Raw genomic sequence first — 19,014 nt, forward strand, 5'->3', positions numbered from 1 at the left:
CTTCGCCAAGGCTACTGTGGGGTAGGCTGATAAAACAAGACTCCAGTGAATCTTCTGGACAAATTTTATATAAAAATATCTACAACTTTTGACAAAAAGTGATACAAAAAAATAATACACACGCGCACAGCCACATAATGCACACAAAGAGACCTGAAATGTACTGTGAACATAGATTATTAAAATGGCAGAAGAAGGAATTTTGATATATTAATCAGGTCATGTACATTGTCTAGCCTTACAATAAGCAGACTGAATACATTTACTTAGGGTGTCAAAACATCCCCACTTCAAGTCCAGGTTGGGACATTTGTTAAATTTAATCCCTACTTCCCCTTCATTTGCTGTTATCTCTACTGTCCTCTATTTAACGCTAAAATACTTTAAAAAGGGAGTTGTGAGTTCACTAAACTTAGGTTCATGTCCATCATTTACTGACATATCTTTTTATACAGTTCTTTAAGTTCACTCTTGATTGCATGCAGTGACACATTTCTGTTGCTGCATAGAAATACAGCTGATCCCTGCAGCAGCTTGTAGGTCACCAGTTTGCTCCCAGTCATAAGGGGAGTTCCCACAACAGCAGCTGGATGAGCAGAGATGTTGCAGTCAGTGTGTCCAGGCATCATAGCCCAAGGAGGGATGCCAACTATGAGTCTGTCATGGAGTCCAGGAAAATAAGGCCAGCTTGTCTTACTTCAGGTGCAGTCTTTTGCTGGTCTGCTATCCTGTTTGCTGAACGTTCTCCTGGATGACATTTTGGCAGCTCTTTGTTGGTTGGCTGCGTGGAGGTAGTTAAAAGTTGCACTGGACAATAACTCTGAGCTAGTAAAATGGAAATACAAGCGTAGATGGAGTCTTTGGAGAGTGGGAGGTGCTATGGTGAGGGGTGTGTGGTGTAGTCAAAGGCGAACATCCACGACTGTGGTTGGGAGATGGGGACCCTAAAGCAGAGGCAAAGAGTACAAATGAAACACTGTGATTTCATGACTGTGTGTATGTGTGTGAACTTGACACCTGTTCTTACCATTTTCCGTTAAGTTGCTCCCATGTGGTGAGACAGACACACAGTGTTGATCTTGAACTTTAATCTGGTTTGAGCCTCTCCCTCGTAACACATCTGCTATCTGAAAAAGATTTACACTCTGTTACCACTTTGTCTGCTTGACCTTACGTGAGTTTCACAGTGATCTACAAAAAATGAGTCAAACAACAATATAATAATGGTGGGGAAACATTGCACCATTCAGGTCTGACCTCTAGAGGGAAGGATACACACACACTTTCACTTTGCATTTCTAACTCCAATCCAGTCTTCCTACTATCCTAACCAGAGCTAAGTCAAGTAGAATTTGCAATTGTTTGCATTCGTTCTCACATAACTCAATTAGCAAATAGTTTGGAATTTTCCATTAATACATTACAAAGAGCCCCGTACGCAGGATAAGCGGTTGACGATGGATGGACATTACAGAGAGTGATTTCAAATTTGGACAACTACAAGGAAGTAGTTCACTGTCAATTTGATTTGGTTAACAGTTGTCTTGACACAATCTGAATTGTCCAGAAGCAGCAACTCACAACCATAAAAAGGCTACAATAAACAACACAGTAAGAATGGAATTTCAGCAAGGTCTGTGTTATTATGCATATTTTCTTTTAATGTCATGTCCTTGCTCACTTTCTTGTTCTTGGCTACCATCACAGGTGTGTCATTGTGGTAGTTCTTGAGGCTGCTGTCAGATCCGCTCTTCAGCAGCAGCCGCACCGTGTCCACCTGCCCTCGTCCACAGGCGCTGTGCAGGGCAGTGTTCCCACTGTATGACTGGCTGTTGACATCACAGCCACTCTGCAAGAGAAAAACAGAAGAAGTTGACACAGATGTGATTCATAAAGAAAGCCAGACACAGATGCAGTTCAGCATGGAAAGTGAAACAAAAGATAGATCCACGGAGAAGGTGAGTTAGATCAGATAGGAGAGATGAAGAAGAAAAAAAATGCTTTTAAAGGAGAGGTGAAGGAAGGAGAAAAGTTAATTCTGCCCATGTACATCACATTTGCTAAGCTCATATAATAAAGATTAACTATGAACATTTTGCTCCAGTTCTTTGAAGGTCTTATCAATGGGCTAGAAAAGAATAGAAAAGTCAGTATGCAGCTTATGAGCTGGAAAGAGAAAACCAAACTTATCAAATACAGCTGAGTCACCGCCCTTCCCTCCCTACCCACACACATCCATTACCTCAATGAGGAAGTGGACCATGTCTGTGTTATTGCTCTCCACCGCGTGCATGAGAGGACTCTGACCACTTTTGATGTCCTGATTAGAAAAAAAGCACCATGGGAAAAGTCAGGGGATGCAGAGACGGTAAATGTGAACTTTGTGATGTTGTGAAATAGCACAGGGACTGACCATAGCGTTGATGTCAGCTCCTGCATCCAGCAGCATTCTGGCCAAACCTTTATGGCCACGCAGCACAGCCAGATGGAGAGGGCTCAAACCTGAGAACAGGGACAAAGCAGAACCGGAGCTTTACAGTGAGCAAATACATATAAACACATACAGTATGCACAAATCTAGGTGAATTCCTATATCTAGGTATATTCCTATATTGCCTATATTCTCAAAGACATAGGCAATGAAATATATAGCACATTTTCTACATAAAGACAAATTAGTGTTTACATATTATTAAAGTATCACAGCTTGTGTTGCCTGAGTCGCCATAAGCTACTTTGGAAACCAGATCTCTTCAGCTCTAACTAGCCTACTTGTTCCTTTAGCCAAACCTCACCAGCCTCCATCATCCTTGCACCTTTTAGTTGATTAAAAAAGCCTGTAAACGTTTATCTGTTTCCTGTGCTCTGTGTCCGCCCTTGGGTCACCCATAAGAGCCATAACATAAAGGATGTTATATGAGTATAAGTACAGCATAAGACATAAAGAAAATTGAAATACATTTAAAACACATTTAAATTATTGTCAAATTTTAAAGCAATTAAAAAGATGAAATCGCAGGCAGTGCAGGATGCTAGTGCAAGTCATCTTCTGGAAGTGTTTTTCCTGTTATGCGAAGCAAAATTAGTAAGCTGCTTCTCTGTGTTTTGTTGGGACTGATTAGCAGACTGCTACTAGATGACATGAGAGACCAAGATGTTTCTTTCACTTAGAGCATTTTAAACGGACAAACCAGAAGCCAGTACAGAAGCCTGAGAATTTGTATGATATGTTCACTTTTCTTAATCTTTGTTAGGACTCTTGAAGCAGTGTTGTTAATGAGCTCAGTTGCCCAAAACTCTTGGACATAAAAGTCCCCCAAACCCATGAATGACATGAATCCTCTGATTCTATGCCAATAAAATCATAGTAGGCAGACTTTGCTTTCACTTGAGGTGGCTCTTGTGTTATTATCTGAACCCTACATACAAACTCAGCTCCACTAAGATAATACCCATTGTAGAAAGAGGAGACTGTGTGTATTTTGGGGGGGTTCACCTGTACTCAGAAAAGTTTGATTTATTCATCCAAATGATGTCAAATACTCTTAATTTCATAATAGCTTTGTATGTTTTCATTAATTGAATCTCAGGGAAATCACTGAGCAGGAAATGGTTACCAACAATCACAGGGCTTTATCATATTAAATGACTTAATGAGAAGAGCTAATGGGTCATACTTGGTCTTTCTTCATCAAGAATATCTTCAGTGCAGTACCAACGAGCTTACTTGGTAGACCGCAACTTACCCTCATAGTTTCTGATCTCCAGGCATGTGGAGGATGAGGAGCAAGAGAGCGCAACAGACAGACAATCAAGCTGGTCGTATTCGCAGCAGAGGTGGAGCGCTGTTTGGCCGTTACGGTCCAAGGCAGCAGGGTCAGCCCCGGCTCTCAACAAAGCCTCCACCATGTTTGCCTGCTGGGTTATCACTGCCAAATGGAGGGGAGTCTGAGGGGGAGGATGAGAGCAAAAATGACAGTTTAGACAAACCAGTGTATTCAGGACTGTAACCACAAAAGGCAATACACTGTCTTTCGAAAAACGTTTTCATTTTTCACACTGTAGCACACACTGGGTGGCATTCAGAATGTGAACTCTCCACTAATGCTGCACAATGCTCCCACTCTCTGCTATCCTCAAAGACATCATTCTTAAATAGGGAAATACACTTATTTGCTTTCTGGTGGAGAGTTAAATGAGAAATTGATACCACTAATGTCTGTATGGTGAATATGAAGCAAGAGCCAGGAGACAGTTAGCTTAGCTTTGTACAGAGACTGAGCTGGGAAACAGCTAGCATGGCTCTGTCTGAAGGTAACAAAATCCTTCCAGCAGCAACTCCAAAGCTCACCAATTAACATGTTATATCTTGTTTGTTTAAGCAGGACATTTCTTGGTGGTGCTGGTAGGCAGATTTTGTTACCTCTGGACAGAACATTCCTAGCTATTCCTCACTGTTTCCAACATGTATGCTAATGCTAATTCCTGTAATCTTTTTTTTGAATATTCTGCTGCTAGATTGGTAGGCAGATAAATTAAGAGTTACAAAATCATAAACTCCTTTGTGGAAGCTTGGATAATTGACTAGGTATACATTTACAAAATCTTAAAATACCCACATTCTAGTAAGTGAGGTTGGAGGAAGAGTGTTACTTCTAGTAAAGGCCTCTTTTCATTTCTAACCTGTTCTTCAGGTTAAAGGTCGGAGACAATAAAACAACACCCTTAAGCTCAGGCCAACGCCTAAAATAAACAAAAAAGGAACTATGTCTGTAAGATTATCTGTATTACACATCAGAAAATCATGGGATACAGGCATGAGTATTACGTGCCTATTCTCACATAAACACAAAAGTACCTTGCATTTGCACACACACAATGCCAAAATTCCTAGTTGTCACATCAAAGTGACTAGGTGAGACCTTTGCACCATATATCACGGAGCAAACATTAACAACCCTAGCATGGAACTGTGTGATTAATTCAAAACGAGGGAGGGCCGGTTCTGAGACACAAACGGTCTGCAAGGACAGGAAACACAAAAATTTCACATAGTCCAGGGGCTTATCGGGATGAATCAACTAAGTACTGAATGAAATCATTTAAGCAATCTAAGATGTTCCTTTGGGTTAGGTCAGCATGTATCATCCTGTTGATAATTACATCAACTATGGCGAGGGAGGGCACTGACAACCTGCTGTTTAAACTAAGCATTACAAAAGTTCAGTCATAAAGGGAAGTCTTTTAACCTGGAGTTTTTAGCTGCTATTCAAGTCATACAATAAGGAACAGATTGTTGCTCCAAGTTTCACTTTTGCTATATTACTATTGCGTTTGTGTGTGTGTGTGTGTGTGTGAGCTGGGGGTTTGTTCCAGTAAAGACTATAAAAAAACTAGTCTAGCAGTGGGAGAGCGTCTTTGTGGAATTCCTCCACTGTGTCAATGCCAGTGTTCCTCCCTTCAGCTCCTGTTTCCCTGAATCCTGTGACTCACACACACACTTACGGACAAAAAACACACACAAATATCCACACACACACACACACACACACACACACACAATCATATTCACTTGTAAAATGTACGTTCTTTGAACCTATAATCAGAATTAACTTTTGAACAAACATTGTGAAAAGCAGCCATGTTACTATTTTATAGCACTTATGGAACTTTGGTCATTTCCAGAAACTTTCACGACTTTCAGGGCCTTCATAATAGACTTCTCAGAGTTGGCAGAGTCTAGCTGTGTCTTCCTGTAAAGGATTTCAAAGTGACTTAAAAACAAATCCAGAGCAAAGATAAGAGGAAGGGAGTGAGGGGATCAGGGTGGAAAGACGGAGGAATGAGGAAGAAACGGAAGCGGTGGAGGGGAGTCCAGGGGAAAGACAGGATACCAAGGGAAAATCCCTTTTCTTTCCCCTGGGTCTGTCCTTGCACACTTGCATTCCTGCAAAACGAGCGGATCAACATGAGGGAGGTGAAAAGATGAAAGGAGAAGAGAAGAGGTTTCTTGGCATGAAGAACAGCCCCTGGCTATAAGCAGTGCCAAACACAAAGAAAGGTAGAAGGCAACACTAAGAGACAGAGACACTACAAGGTAAAGTCAGACCTGTCGTACAAATAAACACCAAACTCTCTTACGTCAGTGTTGTTGACAGTTACACTGATAGCATCAGTCAGTTCATCAGTTATGGTTAGAAACACCTTTATGCTCTTAAAATATATGCAGCGAGATATATGAAAAAAGAAACAGCAGTGAGAGAGCGAGACAGATAGAGAGACAGCATGACAGAGAGCGAGATAGAGAGAGAGAGAGAGACACGCGCAGGAAGGGAAAGTCCCAGTAAACTACCCTCTGAACCTCAGTGCAAGGTATGTTGAGAAACAGCCCAAAGCAAAGGGGGGGGGGGGGTCATGTGACTTCTCGGAACAAGGATGCTAAAGCACACACAAACACACACAGATGTCTCGCTCATGCTCACACATGCACACACACTCACACTAAAAAGAAAAAATGGCATGCTACCAGCATCAGTATGCACATATACAAAATGAAGTAAAGTAAAATGAATTGACATGAATCTCAATAAAAAGATTTCAACAGTACAGCGAGTGTGACTATTTAAAGAAACGTCTTTAAGGAAGGTAAGATTGAAATGCTGATCATATGCATACTGCTTTGCAGTAGTAACACATGCACTTCGGAGGATGTCTTTAACCTAAAGCACATGACCATTAGTGCATGTTTTAGTGTGGGTGGCCCCTGGGGATTCAGTCCCCAAACCCCACTAGTGTCAGTGCCACGCGCCCATCAGATGGGGCAAGAGCAGCAAAAGACTACAATAGTGTGTGTTTGTGTAGTTGCAATGATAGCAAGACCAGTGTAGGAGTATCAAACAGCTGTCTCTACCATCTCAGTAGTGCACTGTTGTTCAGCTACAGCGCTGATAGTAACACTCTGTCAAAAAGTTACATATGCAAAACCACAGAAACTCAGGATTTGTCATCAATATTGGAAAAGATGTATTGCTTTTTTCTTTTTTTTGTCTCTGGGAAGTTGGCCAGTGCCAGAAAATGAGTTCAGGTCTGTGTCGTAAACTTTATGTTTTGAAAAATAAATAGTTCCCTCGCCTCATTTTAATAAGTCTGTAATTTATGCCCGGTATTCAGCTAAAACCACTAAATCTGGTAGGCAAATGACTGTGACGGGACCTGTGCTTGAAAATCTCCCCTTTTGGTTATACCTGCATATGGCATGATGTACGTGAGTGTGTGAAAAGAGAGTTTGTCTATGTGTGTCGCGTGCATGCATTTTCATACACAGGGCAGACACAGGATATCACAAAACCTATGCTGTCAAGCCTCAGCAATGAGGAAAGACAACAACCGGTGATAGCACCAGCGTTATTTCTGGTAAGCGGGCCCGTGGTGTCCTGTGTGGTATGAAACCCCAGCCTTGAGAACTAAAGCTCTGCACGGCTCAGGTGCTTTCTCTGCTGAAGGATGAAAGAGAGAAAGCTGGCAGAATGCAGAGCATGCGAGTGAGGAGGTGGAGACAACAGAGGAGAAGAGAACATGGAAGTGTTTACTTAACGCCAGTGGTTGGGACAGCCCTGGATTGGGAAACACTCAAAGGCAATTTCTTGTACACATTCCAGTTAAGTACACTGTAGTGTGTCCCTTATGTTGAGGTTACTATGTAAGGAGTTAAAGGGCACAGTAACAATTTTCATTAGAAAGACACTTCAGCAAAAGTTTATTGGGTCAATTTGTCCATTCATATCATTGTAAAAGCCAAAGTTGCCCTGGACAAAGAGTCAGATTCTTTAAATGCAAGGAAAAAGCGACATGTGCCATGCCATTTTCAAGCATGTTCATGTTTTTTTTAGTCAAGGCCGAGACCTGAGATTTTGAGTGCAGGGTTCATGAGAGTTCGTGGGAGTGACACATTGCTCCACTTAATCATCTTGGCTGTCTCCACTGAATTTCACAACATGGCAAATCCAAAATGCAAACCCTGAAAAATCCCATCCTATAGAGAAACTTAGCACCACACAAACTGTGTACAAAATAAAACAGAATGCTGGAAAGCACACTTTGTCCTTCCCAGCATGTGCATGGCTTTGGCTTGCGGCAAGTACAGGTGGAGAAACCAGGAAGGGTGAATTCCACTGCATAACCATCAACCGCCATGACTGTATGAGTATGCGATAAAGCAGAGTAAGGCAAGGAGGAAACCAAGGCACTTCCTCTTTCATTCTTTTCCATGCTACTGTTATCAGAAGGGTCTGGCAGGGGAATGTGTTTTACGTGCTGTGCCTGTCAGGGCAGAAGTCTCCCATTTTGCTTCTATTTTATGGCTATCTCTCATCATGTTAAACTGATTAACGCTGAGACCTCTTTATAAAATATAACTGGATCTGGAAAAAATATCTGTGTATTAGATGGCTGCCAAATTTGAAAGGAAAACAAAATTCTGCCTCAAATGTCAATTCTGCATTTAATGGACAGAAATGTTACGTGTATTTAAAGTGTATTTGTTTTACCTGCCAGAGGTTGTTGTAGATATCAATGTCTCTGTGAGCCCATATCAGAAGTTGGATCAGTTTGTAGACGACGGCCAACTCCCCCTGCACCACAGCTATATGCAGAGCTCTGTAATGAATACAAAAAAACAAAACAGACACATAAAGATTTTAACACTAAAGTTGAAAGAGAAATATTGCAAGGTTAGTGGTTAGTCCTAGGTTTTACTGACACTGTGACCCACTGACACTATACCTCTGGGAAATGACTGATCTGACAACTCATCAGAACTTACATGTGTATAGTAATGTGTGTACTATATATAGATAGAGATAATATATATGTACAGTAAATGCAAAATATATAGGTATTCGAACTGCAATAATCTCTACCTGGCATTAATTTCAGCACTCTTTAGTGATGTGAATATGAGGATGTGCTGCATGACTAATTGTTATTTTGAGGTTTTGTTCAAAATTTAAGCATGTGAACTATTAAGCCCAGTGCACTACAAGTCACTTTCCCACATGGTAGCAATAGTTAGTCAAAAAGTCATTTTAGGAAATGCACTTATTTGCTCTATTGCTGATAATTACATCTTCATGTCTGTCCATTAAATATAAAGCTACACCCAGCAGCCAGTTACCTTAGCTAAGCATTGAGACCGTAAAACTGGTTCTCACCCTTTTTTGGGCCTGTGTCCCCCCATCCATTATCTAGGTCCCCATCAAATAAAATGTAAGCTAATTGTCTTCCTTGAATATTAATGTTGATCATTCTAATGCCAAATAAATTATTTGATTTAAGTGAACAGTTTCATCATTCACTCTATAGCTCGCTCAACCACTGCTACTGCTCTCTCCATCTCGTTCAATGAGCTGGGGAGGTGGGGGCAACTTTGAATGATGTGTTTACAAACAGAAACTGACAAATCCTACTCATTCTGCCTTAAAACAAACGCCCCCGAGACCACCTAACCTTACAAAAATATTACTTCCTACTCCCCTGCCAGCACCTCTGAAGCTCACATTATATCTCATTGTTTTATCTGTGAAAAGAAAGTCTAAAAACAACATGTTGTGCTTTATGGGTTATGTGCTGCAAATCACTCATTTGGGATGAAAAATCACACATTCTCTTCATGGCCTATAAATTTAACCTTGAAGGGCTTTTATTGTGATCAGAAACAGCAAATTCTACATGATCACTTGATCTAAATGATCCCACTGACAGTTGAACTGAGGAGCTCTACAGATGTACAGGCATGACTCACATTACTTTTATCACACCCTTATCAAGACTAAAGGGGAAACCTCTATCTGTGGTCTTTACATGAAGCGAAAGAACAAACGCAGGCCAAAGTTTAGGAAAGGTAGAAAACAAATACTGTAGAAAACAGTATAGCAGTTTTCACATTATGCTTTTTTATTCTGTCAGAAGAAGCAGCTTCCAGTAAGAGCCAGACTGGTTTTATGTCACTTCCTGTTGTCAGTAACAATGGCAGCATTCTTTATCTTGCTCGGTGTGCTGTGAAATCCAGCCATTAAGCTATATGGTTTCTGACAGGGGCTTTCTGTAGGTTAACTCAGTCAGCTTCATCCAATGGATAAGTCATAATAAGACATACAGAACAATTGTACAACAGGAAACAGGGACGCTTCTTGAGAAGTTAAAAGTACGCTTGCACAGAATTTGAGGTCAGAAAATAAGTTCTTACAATGAGAAAAGCACTTGCAACACTTCCTCTCAGCAGTGTGTCCCACTGACACGGAGTCATTAATAACAGTAATTTCCTTCCTGAAAAAATATTGTTTGAAGACCTCTCAAACAAATCAAATAACAGATGCTCTGACGTACAGTGTCAAGTGCAAGAACTACACTTTCTTGCCCATTTTAGCAAAACTGGTATGCAGTTCAAGGAAAGGTTCTTTGGTTATGTATGTATGTACTCGCCTATCTATCTATCTACCCAGTGTCTCATTACTCTAATGATCTCTTCCAATCACATTAAAAGCAAACATCTTACATAATCTCTACATTCAGTAGAAACATTCTGATTCTTTGATGACTTGATAAAGGCAAGTATGAACAGTATAATGCATGTGGCCGGTTAAACTGAAGCCTAAGCATGTGCTAGCCTTCACTTGGTGGTAGCAGGGGGAAAAAACAAAGTCATGCTCTACTATGTCTGTGTATATAATTAAATGATTTGCCAAAAAAGAAATGCAAATCGTGGATACATGTGTATGCAGTATACTACATACATAATTCTTGCACATTGCATGAGTAAGCATACAGTAGATATCACTCTACAGTGTGAGTACAAAACTAAAAATGTATGTGCAAGAGTAGGTTGGAACTGCAACTAAAATAAAATCAGATGATTTGCTCCTGACATCAGATTGAACAGCAGAAAAAGCAGAACTGTATGTTGGAACAGGAGTGAGCATGGTTGTTCTTTCCTCAGCTGGTCCCTGTTCCTGTAACTGAAGTCAGCACAGTGAATAAATCAGTATCAAAAAAAGATGATGTAGTAATCATATTTACTGTACATGCCATCAGCTAACCATATTTGCCTTAAAAAGCCCCTGCAGTGTCTCAACAATAAATCATACAGTAATTGGAGTGACCGATCATTCTACAGTATTTCCACAGTCAAATACAGTACAAGCTGTTCAGGTATGGTTTGTGTAGTATTTTGTCATTGAGCTCTGACGAAACTAATAACCAAATGTATAATCAAATGTCTCTTATGCAGTTTTAGAGTGAATTTCTATCTTGATATAATCTATTATACCTTCATCCATCTCTCTCTTTTTCTCTTAAGATGAAACTATACAGTTTCTAGTTCCTGGAAGTGGGGCAGACCACAGCCCCAGATAACCTCAGGCATCAGCGGCATTGACGCAGACAGGAGTCCCAAGCTTGCTGCATTAACACAGACAGTCCCAGTGCAAGTGTGTGTGTGTGTGTGTGTGTGTGTGTGTGTGTGTCTGTGAAAAAGAGAGAGAGAGAGAGAGTGTCAAAAACACAGTGTGAGAAAAGAGAAAAAAGAGAACGCAGAGAGAGATGGGACCATTGTGCAGTATCCTTTTTGGTATGGAGAGTGAGGGTGCAGCCAAACTGAATGATCAGCCTAACATATGCTGTGGTCTGCCGACCAGCTGAGCAGTGATGAGGTGATGTGTCAGTGTGTGTGAATAGTAAACAAAAGAGACACAGAGACGCACCACAGTCCAGTTAACAAGAAATGACGACTTCACATCACATTGTATAATCTGCTGTGCTCGTTACAAAGAATGATGGGGTAAAGGTTTTCAGAGTTGGAATGTGTCTGAGCAAAACTGGATGAGCAAGCAGTTTATTGTTTTGTGGAATCATTTTTTTCTACAGCATTTCTACAGTCATCATAAGGGTAACATGATGTCACTCAGTCAGTCGGTCAGTTCACCACTTTGGTCCAGACTGAAATATCGTAATAATAGGATGGATTGCCGTGAAATTCGGCATTCAGATATCAATGGCACCCAAGGATATATCATAATGACTTTGGTGATCCTCTGAATTTTCCCCCAGCGCCACCATTAGATCAGCCAATGTTTGTCCGATTCTTTGGTTTATGCCCAAATACCTCAAACCCAATGACATTTCCATCTTCCTTAACTGTACTTTGTGTTTAGTGCCAACTAGCAAATGTGAGCATGCTAACACGCTAAACTAATATGGTATACATGATAAATTTTTCCGGCTAAACATTTGCATGTTAGCTCTGTAATTGAGAGCATATTGCCAAGTTGGAGTTAACACTTAGTTCAAAGTATGCACCCCTGTGCATGTGTATAGCCTCATAGACCAACTAGTATGGCTGTAAACTATTAGTCTCGTTTTCTATTCTTTACATAAACAAAACATTTAATGTTTACATCTGGTTCAGTGCATGTGCAATAGTACTGGGTCTACATACTGTAGTAATTTTAAATGGTTCAAGTTCAATAATCAGAGTTTTGCCAAAATCTGCATATGTTGGTGTGTAAATGCACAGACAGCATGTACAAATGAATCTGTAGGAGCAGTAAGAAAATATGCACATTACACATCTAGTGTGGCTAAGCAAGTGACACATAAAACAGAAATGGAGAGAGAGAGAGTGAGAGAGAGAGAGAGAGATGAAGCTGATAGAAAGAAAGCGGTAAATGAGGAAGTTAAGAGCGGATGTTTGGGTTTTTTGAGCCCATTCATTTAAAAACACAGAGAAGAAAAGAGAGACAGAAACACCTGAGAAAAACCGCAATCGTGTTTAAAAACTGAGCAACCACTGGTTTTCCCGAAACTAAGGGGCTCAGAGGCGCTGAGAACAGAGGATGATCACCACCGTTGACGTAAGAGCAGGCGCATGCTCGCATCTCTTGACAATGTGCATACATACACACAGTCATGTACATACAAACAGTGTGAAATGGACAGGGGGGCTGAGAATGTTTCTGCAGAATTCACACAAAGTTTTATATAACCACAAAACAACAAGTAGGTACTACGTAAGCTAGTCGAGTTCTGAAGTTCATTACAAAGGGCCTAGATTTTGTGAAAACTCCGGCACTGCAGCTTTGTTGCATTAAGTCAATGCTAATTAGACAATGTTCATGTCAGTTTTTCATTTTGTCTTTGTGTTATGGATAACATAATTGCAAGACGCTCCAGAGAGGAGTGTCAACAATATATACAGCAAGAGAAGATAAAAAATAAAATCAGGTTTTAGGGCGCCGATGTTAAAAAATATACAGACTCATAACTTTGCATGTATAACAAAGAAAAAGTACTTTTTATGTCTATTCTGAGAGTCAACATCCGTTGCATTCTTCTTATTTCTTTGCCATTATCTGTTTATAGCAGACATGTCATAGTGATTATGAGCCTCTGAAGCAGATGTGGGACAATACACAGCTGTGACATATCACGTGACTTACGGCTCCGCTAAATGTTGGTCATCACGAGTTTATTTCAAATGAATGCAAATATTGCTGATACTTTTTGAAACCACAACATCAAAGTGGCATTTAATTCTTGGACATGCTATGTTTTCACTCACATGACTTTGTGTGTGAGTGTGCATGTGTGTGTGTGTGTTTGCGTGTGTGTGTGTGTGTTCTTGTATCAGTTTGACATTTCAGTTAGTGTGTGGGTGGGCGTTAAACCTTTACACAAAGTAAAGTAACCATGCGTTAAAGTTTAATATTTGCATTCATGTGGTCTATGAAAACTCCTCTAGTTTCTTGTGTACAGTATTCTCATTCCCAACCCCCCCGATCCTACACCCTGAGAGGCTAGTCAACTTAAAATTATAGGTTTCTCAACACACATACACTAACACATACCTGCTCATGCAATGCTCATTTAATCCAGTAGCTCAGTCTCAATTGCTACAGTTTCCAGGCTAGTGTGTTAGAACAAAGTCTCCATTGCCACTTAGTAAATCATTCCTGATCTACGCTAAACCACTTTCCCTTATAGAAAGTAAAAAAAAAAATTGGTTGGATACGAGAGGGGCACTGACTGTACCTCTTCAATATGCAGAATCACTTGAGTCGTGGAGATTATAACAAATAAACAGAGATGATACAGACATGACACAAACCACATCCAGGTTGTGGAACGCCAAAAGTTTTGTTAATGAGGTCACTTGGTGAGACTTGTTTGGGTCCAGCCCAGCGAATCCCTTGTATTCACTTTTTTATTTATGTGACCAATTCAGTTTCACTTTTTTTCATTGGCTGGCGAGGAACTATGAGACAGACTAATATGTCATAGGACTTTTTCATGCACAACATTTTAACATTACATGACATATTATGCATGCTGGCTCACTGTCACACTGGGACATTTGAATTTGCTAATCCCACAAGTCAAAATGTCTACTGTGAAAAAGGCCTATTGGTTCATGCAAAGACAAATTTGAGAATGCAACTCAAGAGACAGAAATGCAAGATCCATGAATGGGCAAAAACACAAAGATTGTATGTGAAAGCCTTCTAAGTAGGTGGATAATTAAAAAACTGCTGGAAAACAGCTGGGTTGGATTATTGATATTTTGTATCATCTGTTTACATGTTGCTGGAGGTTAAGATATCAATTACTTATATCAATTACTTCTTGCCACCATAGAGGGCATCAAAGTATATAAAGGTATGTACAGTACTGTGCAAAAGTTTTAGGCAGGTGTGGAAATAATGCTCCAAAGTAACAAAGCTGCCAAAAATAGACATGTTAATCGATTATATTTATCAATTTACAAAATACAAAGGGAGTGAACATAAGAAAAATCTAAATCAAATCAATATGTGGTGTGACTACCCTTTGCCTTCAAAACAGCATTAATTCGTCTAGGCATATCATCAGGTGTATGATTAAACAATCATACCAAACAAGTGCTAAAGATCCCCAGTGCAGTGTGTAGGTTGTAACATAATTATTAACTTAAACAGCTGCGTAGTAGGAATACAACTGGGTGAGGTTGCTGAAGACAGTTTACTGTCTTAAGTCATACAGCATGGCAAGACTGAGCAACAAGACACATGGTAGTTAGACTGCCTCAGCAAGGTCTCTCCCAGGCAGATATTTCAAGGTAGATGAGGGTTTCTATATGTTCTGTCCAAGCTCTTTTGAAGAAGCACAAAGAAACAGGCAACGCTGAGGACCGTAGACGTAGTGGACGGCCCAAGAAACTTACTGCAGCAGATGCATCATGTTTACCTCCCTTCGCAGTCTGAATATGTCCAGCAGTGCCATCAGCACAGAACTATCAGAAAACAGTGGTACCCTGATACACACAAACACTGTCTGGAGAAGTCTGGTCAGAAGTGGCCGTCATGGAAGACTTAAGGCTAAAAAGCCATACCTCCGACATGGAAACAAGGCCAAGTGACTCGACTATAGACAGAAACACAGAAACTGGGGTGAATAAAAATAGCAGCAGTTGCTTGGGTCTGATCAAAATACTACAGTCAAAATTTTAAATGTTTGGCTCTATCAGAGAAGTTTCTTTGCCGAAGGGCTGTAGAGCGGTACAAGATACATGGTACATGCATGTCTGCAGGCAACAGTGAAGCATGGTGGAGGTTCCTGGCAAGTTTGAGGCTGCATTTCTGCAAACAGAGTTGGGGATTTGGTCAGAATTAATGGTCTCCTCAATGCTGAAAAGTACAGGCAGATATGTATTCATCATGCAATACCATCAGGGACGCATCTGATGTGCATGACAATGACTCCAAACATACATCAAAAGTCCTTAAGAGCTTCTTCAGCATAAAGAAGAACAAGGAGTTCTGGAAGTGATGGTGTGGCCCCCACAGAGCTCAACATCATCAAGTCTGGGATTACATGAAGAGAGAGAAGCAACAGACACTGCCTAAATTCACAGAAGAACTGTGGGTAGTTCTTTAAGATGTCTGTTTTGAAGGCCAAGAGTGGTGACACCAAATATCAATTTGCATTCTTACTTTACAGCATTTTCCACACCTATTTAAAACCTTTGCACAGTACAGTATTTCAGTTTTAAGCAAAAGTATGACCTTTTAGAATAAAAACAATGTAAAGAAACACAAAATGAATCCAATTTGTTCTTACTGTGAAGCATTTAGTTTTTTTGGACAGTTCAAATTAAGTGCAACTTTGGAAAGTTTGCAACAAATGAGTCACCACTTCCAAGAAAATAGGAATGTTTCCATATTAAACTGTTAATCTCGGGCCCATTATGTAAGTGGATCACTAGTTCAAACTCGTGGTCTGTACAGGTAAAGATGTGATGTCTACTCAATCCAAAAAAAATTAAATAAAATACTCAATCTGCCGGGAATCTCATGAATATTTATGACTGTGGTAAGATTTCAGATCTGTGAATTGTGCCAAGTTTCAACTGGCAACACACCCGTCTGACTGAAATGTGATGACTATGAAAATGCCTGGATGAATCATAGTAATCTTTTAAGTTTAATGTATGCATCAGTGGCTTGGATATATGTGTAGTGGATGGATGGATATGAGTGATTAAATCATACACAAAGGAAGTGGCAGACTATCTTCCACCGTAAGCCATTTCAAATACATCAACATACGTGTCTCCATCTTCATCTTGACGTGTAGCCAGAGCGACACCAGACAGCAGGTGTCCGGGGTGGGCCAGAGGGTTTGGCTCTGGGGCAGCAGCCACACAGTACAGTCGGCAGGAACCTGAGCACGAATGACACAGAAAGAGAGGCAGAGACAGTACAAGAGAGAGAGAGAAAAAGACATAGAGATCCAGGAAGATTTCAATAGAAAGTAATGGAGAAACATAAAATAAAGAGGCTGGCCTGGTAAAGTCATTTTTGGTAATAAGGAAGTGTGCAACTGTGCATGTGTGTGTGTGTGTGTGTGTGTGTGTGTGTGTGTGTGTGTGTGTGTGTAAGAGTAGTATTCAGTTATGAGTTGACCCACTAAGCAACTTTTGTTAGTGCAAGAGTCTGACTGAAGAGGATAGCTGCAGAATCAGAATGGCTGACTGGACATTTTCTCATTGATTCAGCAGCAGCTGTACCATCAACTGTGAAGCCACTGTCTTTCCTTCCACCTGTAATACATAGTGACTAAAAATATTGAAGAGGGGGTGGGGGAGCTGTGTAGTGTGTTGCTACTGTTTTAAAAATCAAAATCGTCCATGTAACAGGCTATAGCCTATACCAATTTATTGTGCCATGCTCTGTCTTTGAACCCTAAATTGTGTCTCTAATAGTCTTACTGAGTGTACAGACATATGCACTAATGCAACACCCAGCTTGATTGTTTTGGCCATAATTGTTCCCTTGGAACTACTTCAGATGAGAACTTTATAGAAGCAAAACTTTGGCGTGTAACTAAGTTTATATAGGCTATATTATCATTTTATTATTATCAATATTAATATTAATGTAAAATAAAGAAAGAACGCTTACCGTAATCAAATGGGTACATGAAGCTTATAGGATATCCATCTTGGCTCTGTCCTGCCTCTTCAACCTGCCTGGGAGTCACCTGTGCTGCAACGACCCTGCTTTCGTCTGTGGCTTGTCCCAATCTACCGGCAAAACTTTCCCGAATTGTGATGTCCGTATCTACCGCAGGGGAAAAGCGGTCTACACTTTCTGGTGGCGCCGGTGACTGCGTTTGGGTCTCCGGCTCGACAAGAATCGGGCGTTTCCTAAAAGGAAGCCTTAAGGAAGATTTGTCCGCTGGTCGTTTGCGAGCAGCGCCGGATTCTGAGCCCGGTGTGCCTCTGACCGAGGGGCAGCGTATTTCCAAACTATCCGTTCCTGTGCACGCAGGGGGTGCAGGTGAGCCGCCTGTTACCCGAGCGTCCCTGACGCGACCTTTGCAGTCCGGGGTCCTTGACCCGGCGCTCCCACGCTCTCGGTTAGTGGTGCGCAGATCCAGCGGCGCTGTGGCAACCGACTGGTGGTCACCGTTCATGGTCATGATCCTCGGCATCAACTGTGGGCGAGGCGCTCAGGATCTGAAGAAGTTTCAGGTGTGTGCGCGTGAAGACAACTTCTCGACGTTCAGTGACAGTTTAGTGGGATCGGTCCATCCAAATTGGCCAATAGTGCGCTATTCCCATCCCCATGAAACCAAATGGGCAGCGATCAAATCATCACTCTGTTTCCTTTTGTGTCACTGGTGTATTTCAGGCCGAGCGACAAAATTCATTGACTCGGAATGCAAATTTGTTTTTGAAGAAGAGTTACTACAAGTTTAGTGTAGATAGTGTGTATCCTTGCGTACCTAGGCTAACAACTGCAGGTGAGCTACAGTGCTTCACACAGTGCATCTGCTTTTAATGAACGTACTCACTGTGACACAAGCGGTGCTTTCCCTTTAAATCGAAAGAAAGCGAGTGTAGCATTTAAGGGCAAATTATACAGAGTGAGAGAGGGAAAGAGAAAACACTGCCTTGAATTCACAATAATTTCTGCATTTCCGAACTCTTTGACATCTGTCTGTTTTGCATGCATGTTCAAAACATCTAATAGGTCTACTGAATTTCTCAAGAAGTTCACGGATCGGTGCTTTTGACGCGGTTCTAGCAGGGCAAATCTATGTGCAAAATGTGCCAGCAGGTCAGAGAAAGGGGACTCCCTCTAGCTATTGGCTGCACTGTAGCTGGCTACCCCAAATGTATTTCAATGCACGCTCAACTGTTAACTTAGAACACGCTTGCAAACCGAACATTTTCTTTACGAACATATTTTCATTGTAATTGTCCTTTCTTCCATTTTTTGCGTGCAATCTTGTTAATAATAAAGGCTTCAATATTAGATTTAGACTCAGGATGCTATTTCCCGAACTTGAGTAGCCTAGCAGTTAACATACAACTGAATACCGCGTGAAGAGAATGGATAAAGGTTCAGAATCAGTTTAAAGTAGTAATAAAGAGCTGTGTCTTTTATTTCCTTTATTCTAAAAGCTTAACGGACTGTCCCA

At 40.9% G+C, this 19,014-nt stretch overlaps 1 protein-coding gene across 1 annotated transcript; it reads right to left on the minus strand.

Annotated features, from left to right (window-relative positions):
• Positions 1-46: 46 nt before the first annotated feature.
• Positions 47-18,451, minus strand: bcl3 (BCL3 transcription coactivator). The gene is made up of 9 exons (XM_046043930.1): positions 17,490-18,451; positions 16,635-16,749; positions 8,547-8,655; positions 3,747-3,948; positions 2,414-2,502; positions 2,243-2,320; positions 1,682-1,849; positions 1,028-1,127; positions 47-944 (listed from the first exon to the last, which is right to left on the minus strand). Exons 1-9 carry the CDS (start codon positions 18,019-18,021, stop codon positions 826-828), a joined length of 1,512 nt encoding a protein of 503 aa, XP_045899886.1. The 5' UTR covers positions 18,022-18,451; the 3' UTR covers positions 47-825.
• Positions 18,452-19,014: the final 563 nt, after the last annotated feature.

Source organism: Micropterus dolomieu, linkage group LG03, assembly GCF_021292245.1.
Source record: "Micropterus dolomieu isolate WLL.071019.BEF.003 ecotype Adirondacks linkage group LG03, ASM2129224v1, whole genome shotgun sequence".
Lineage (NCBI taxonomy): Eukaryota > Metazoa > Chordata > Actinopteri > Centrarchiformes > Centrarchidae > Micropterus > Micropterus dolomieu.

Coding starts and splice junctions, on each gene's coding strand:
- bcl3 (XM_046043930.1), bottom strand. CDS start 18,021: ATGCCGAGGATCATGACCATGAACGGTGACCACCAGTCGGTTGCCACA. Junction 3,949..8,546: donor TCTACAACAACCTCTGGCAG/GTAAAACAAATA, acceptor CCTCCCCCTCAG/ACTCCCCTCCATTTGGCAGT. Junction 2,321..2,413: donor GAGCTGACATCAACGCTATG/GTCAGTCCCTGT, acceptor TTTTCTAATCAG/GACATCAAAAGTGGTCAGAG.